The sequence below is a fragment of the Gavialis gangeticus genome, unplaced genomic scaffold (assembly GCF_001723915.1).
Source record: "Gavialis gangeticus isolate Ggan-Ray unplaced genomic scaffold, GavGan_comp1, whole genome shotgun sequence".
Taxonomy (NCBI): Eukaryota; Metazoa; Chordata; order Crocodylia; family Gavialidae; genus Gavialis; species Gavialis gangeticus.
The window spans coordinates 120,518,769-120,524,223 of NW_017729025.1; the positions used below are offsets into that span (position 1 = coordinate 120,518,769).

Here is a 5,455-nt window from a genome sequence, read left to right on the forward strand (position 1 = left end):
TGTGCTATGTACATCAAGGTGTGAATTTTGTACGGTGATTAAATTAGGTGTTGCAAACATTCTGCTCTGATTAGTTAAGTCCAGTCAGCTTTTCAGATTATACAATAGGCTGCTACTTAGGTTATATGAATCTTCCCTCTAGTGGTTTGGGAGTGAATTTGGTTGTTCAAGCTACTTACATAGACAGGTATAGAAATGTTTATCACCATAGGGTATTTGTTGAGCTAAAAATCTGGTACCGACCAAATATCCCATCCAATTATAAATAATACTATAGATTGAAGCTATAATTAACTACTAGACTTGTCTTGTTTTAAAAATACATACTTTTCCCTCAAATCTAAAATTGGTGTCTATTTTTTCCTGTGTGTTAGACAGTAGTTCAAAAAATAAACGTAAATATTTGATAGAGTATACCTATCCCTGCTCTGAACAAACAAGCATATGTGTCATATGTTTACGGACATGTTTTTTCCCCTCTCCTCTCAATAGAGCAGATTTTAGGAACAGGAATATTTTCCTTTCCCTGTCAGAGCAATGAAGCAGATAAGCAGTTCCATTGAAAGGAGTCTGACATTTGAAGCTGCCCCTCGCTTGCAGGAGTGTAGCCATTTCTGTGGAAAGCTGTTTGAGGTGAAGAGGTAACCTTGTGGAAATAGCTACTGCAACAACACACTACTGGCATATAATATGCTATGCATGGTAGCATAGTGCCTACCGTAAAAGCAACTGGTTCCTTTTACTTACGGTGAAATGGATATAGCTAAAACAAAATAATTATAGTGAATTTATATCAAAGTACTTCCAATATTTGAGCTACAAAATTTATCCTTTGCAAGCAGAACTGCAGAATTTGTAGCCTTCTTTCCTTTTCTTTCTTTCCTTTCCTTTCTTTCTTTTTTATTTTCTTAATAAAATGTCCCTGCTTTTTTCCATAGGGTAAGTGAGAAAGGTATTTGAAATATGAACCCTATTAAAGACACTTTTAACACCCTGTTAACAAATTTGCTAACAAATATTGGTTTTACAGAGACTTGTTCACTACTATCAGTATAAATGCCTGAGATTTTAGCTGTGAGAAAGTAAATCAGATTTTTAAAAGCAGAATGTGCAAGAAGACTTCACCACAGCAGGACCTAAACGTGTAAAACATGTTGTTTTAAATCTGGGGTCTAACTTCTCATTTATAGCATCAGAAATTGTCCTCATGGTTGTTTTTTTGTAATATGTATAGTCATTACAGTTCTCCTCAATTAGAAAATTTGCTTGAGGAAAATCGCCTTATGTGGTAACATATCTAAGGAGGCAGCAGAAAAGGGAGAGAATGGGCCAGCACCAGCCCCAGCAGTCTGAGCCGTAGCAATCCAAGCCTCCATGCACACATGCACAGACACTCACACATACACACTGCCATTGCCATTCTCTAGCAGTTAGTATAATATTCCTCTTGTGCCCTGGTCTGCATAGGGCACAGAGCAGCTTGCTGTACCTTTGTCTTTGTTATATACCAAGATCCAGTTGTAATCTTGGATGTGATGCAAAGGCATGTATCATTGTACATCTCTGAAATCAGCTACTGTACTTACAAATTCTTTAGAACAGGTTCTCTGCCAGCTCCCAGTTTTGTTATGATGCTTTGATAATTTAAAGTATGTATACACATGCTAGACGTCTGCTCCAACATGTGCTGATTAGCACACAAGTATGCTGAAGCATGCTAATTAATCTAGTCCAGCAGCCTCTGCATCATGTCTATCCTGTGTCTTCACACTTCAAAATGGTGATGGGGGCACTTGAACTAAGGTTTGTTGAAAAAGGTTTTTGTTCAAGCCCACCATTTTGAAGTGCAGGACACTTAATACATGCGACACTGCAGGCATTTTAATTAGAGCGGCTCTTGGAGCCTCTCTAATTAAAGTGCCCCCAGAGCACTGATGGTGCCCTTAGAGACTGATGGTGCTGTGCAAACTAAGATCAAAGCAGATAAAAACATCACATACAAACTTCACATCAGTCTGTAGTTTTATTATTCCAGAGATAGGATTTCGTAGAAATTCACATTTGTAAATAACACCAGATTCAATATAAAAGCTCCTGTTAGGCCTGTGAGTTCTATGAGAAGTTTAGTAAAGTCCAAGCAAACAGTCTTGATGCAAAAACAAATCAAGCAGAAGTTCTTGGTACAGTATTTGTTGTATTCTTTTATATTGCCACAAGAATCCATTTCAATCTCAGTGCAGCATTTCCCCTTTCTCCTTGGCTCAGCAAAATTAGAGGGTGGGAAATATCTAGCCTGGCAAAGGAAAAATAACCCATGGAGTCCTGAGAGGAGAGAGAAAGAAAGGGACAGGCTGCTTAAGCCTTCATATCCATTCCAGGCCTGGGTAAAGTATGCAAAGGAAGAGAAGGAAGTTTCTACCTACGATCTTGCAAAGGAAGAGTGACTGAATGACTGTATATCATGGCCTACCCTCTATCCTGTGCAGAAGTCCTCATGGCATTCAGTAGCCTTCTGTTATGGTTGCTGCTCCACCATCCCTGCCCTATAATATAGGCACAGGTCAAATTGCATTTCTAGGAAGCTGTGTGTGACTAAGAGAAGAAGAAAAAAAGTTGGTTGTTTTTGGGTTCTGGTTTGTTGTTTTGTTTTTTCCCTTCTATGAAATATCCTGAAGGCCCTGCTTTAACATAATAAAAAGAAAGGCCAGAGTTAGAAAGCATGCGCTTCTATATGGAATTCTTAATGTTGGTGCAACTAGCATAAGTCAGATATGAAGACTGTATCCCTAAAGTTAAATTTAAGGAGGCCAACCTTGGATCTTGGATGTTTACTATGGAACTTATTATATCCAGATATATATATTTTTAGATGGAGGGTCTTTGCAGAAGTAGGGTAGGGGTGGGGAGGGAAATGGGGGAGAGTGGGCCCAATCTGGGCCAGTGGGGAAAGGGAGTGGGTCGGGTATTTAAACTAAAGTGTAGCCTAGAGTGGCTACACCTTAGGGCATCATTACATATTCATTTTAGTCAGCTCCTGAAGCTCTTAACCCCTGGATTGTCCATACATGAACACCTGAATCAAGTTTTAAGCATACTTTAGGCAGCTTAAAGTTATACCAGACCAAGGTAGATTTATCTCTGATCTGTTACCCAGCTTGCATTATATTAATGTATGGCAACTCTCCACAGATGAGCCACCTAAGTTTCAGTCCTCCAGCATCCAAGATTGCAGTATTTCCTCCCCTATCCTCCTTTTCTCTGTGGATAAACTTTCCATCCCTTGAACTCTACTGCCCAGGGGGCAGTTCTAGCACCAAGCCTTCTCCCCATCCTGCCCCCAAGTATATGAGCTTCCCGTTCCTAGGGGTGCATGCCATGAGATGAAGCTTCCTTCCTAGGGCATAGGCAATATCTCCCCCAAACACACTTTCCCTCACTGCTCCCACCTCCTGGCCTCTCCAGGAAGCATGACCAGCACCCCCCACATCCAAATCCCAGTTTATTGAAATATGAGATCTTCTTTAATTTACTTCCTCTTTATTCTCTTTACTTCTTTTAAAATTATTTTTTCCCTTCTTTTTATTTTATCCAGACCTGTAGTGGCAACACATAGCTATATAGCTCCTAGTCTGGCCTCTGCCTGCCAGCCCTCAAGTAGCAAGGCATAGTTGTGCAGATCAGGGAGATGACTTTTTAGCCTTAATGTGTGACTGCTGCAGACTTGAGCTAGCACTAACACTCATCAATATTTGAGCAGCTCAAAGTGCAACGTGTATAAAGGCCTTTAGTGTAACACAAACTAGGATCAGATAATCCTGCGCTAGAGTGGCATAACTTTGAGCAGCATAACGAGTGCTTAAAACTAGTTTCAGGGATTCATGTGTGGACAATCCAAGTGTTAAGACCTCCAGGAGCTGCCCAAAATTACTGCGTTACAAAGGCCCTAGACTGCTCACATTCTTAAATAACTTGATGAATCTCAGAGTTGTTTGAAGGTATTTTCCAGTCCAGTAACTGGAATGTCAATAACTAAGTAAGTCTTGTTTCATTCTCACCCAAGCACATTTAATTTAGAGGAAAATGTAAATACAAACACGAGAACACTTCTCACCCTCCCACCTCATCCACCACAAACCTCATTGCCATTTATGATTCATGCATTTGACATTAAATATGTTGATGTGTAGGTACAGAGAGGCGACCTGGCTGTAATGAAATCAACAAGAAAACTCTTTAGAGCCAATTCTCCCATTCTCACTTTACATCTGATTTCTTTTTGTTGACATCACTGGAGGATGTCGCCTTGTGTTTAAGGTCTTCTGGTTATTTTGTTATATTTGAGAATAAGTAACTAACACACTGAGACCAGTCCTTCAATTGTTATGCATGAGAGCTGTGCATATACAGGGACTTTGCAGCATTGTATCCATTGCTTAGGTTCAAATCCTAGTGTCACAGAAATTGGTGATAAAGCCCCTTTGGTCACCAGAAGGATTGGGAATTGGATTTCAATTTAACCTTAAAATACTGAACAGTCAGTTTTGATTTAATTTTTTTATGGAGCTAGTTTAGGCATGATACAAACAGATTAAGACTACAAATTGTGCACACTGGTTTTAGGAAAAAGTTGAGCACATTGAAAATATTCTTCTAACTTCATTTTTCTTTCTTGCTGCTAAAGCAGAGAGATCTGTGAGGCAAATGAAACCATCATGTGCCCTATGTGTGAACGCAATTGCACCCTGCAGAAACTCAATGAAAGCTGCATATATGCAAAGGTAATTATTAGTTTCTTTGATACAAGCTGTTTGTTATCCAAAAGTCAATTCTCACTGCATAATGACTGCTGTTATTTCATCAAAGCCTTCTCTAAAATGTGGTGATTTTCTGCAAAGTTTGTACAAGTAAATATTCTCAGTATCTACTAAAGAAATAAAACTGTAATTCAGATTATAGATTTCATAGTTTTTCAGGGTCGAAACGGACCTCAACAGATCATGGAGTCCGACCCCCTGCCCCAGGCAGGAAAGTGTGCTGGGGTCAGATGGGTCAGCTTATAATGGGACAACAAAAATGCATTGTAAAAATGTCATAACCATATGTGAGTATTATTTTCTTAACTCACATTTTTGCCACACAAACTTCCTACCCCTCCCCACCTGACCCCCTTGACTATTAGCTTCTTCTTGACATCTTTTGTCGTCTTTGGCTTCTGTGACAGGGTCCATCTTCAATTGCTCCTTTAATGTTTATTCTGTGTAACCTCCCCATCCCCTTCTCCAAACTTTCTGGAAGAGTCTGTGCATGAGCCCTTGTTATCTTTACCTTGTCCTAATCTGTTCTGGAAGCACAAATTTAGCTACTATTCTGGTTCTCACAAACCTATGTCTCTGCTCCAGACCTATCTTTCTCTGTCCAAATGAAGGTCTTGGTTTGTGTCTTAGAGATATCCTCA

The 5,455-nt window shown here is 39.7% G+C and overlaps 1 protein-coding gene across 1 annotated transcript in view; it reads left to right on the top strand.

The window, feature by feature from the left end:
- ANO3 (anoctamin 3) overlaps window positions 1-5,455 on the top strand; it is a 539,488-nt gene that overhangs the window by 470,080 nt on the left and 63,953 nt on the right. Inside the window, exon 13 of the mRNA XM_019519487.1 lies at window positions 4,682-4,778. Coding sequence (XP_019375032.1) covers window positions 4,682-4,778 — 97 coding nt within the window. The remainder of the gene's footprint in view (window positions 1-4,681; window positions 4,779-5,455) is intronic.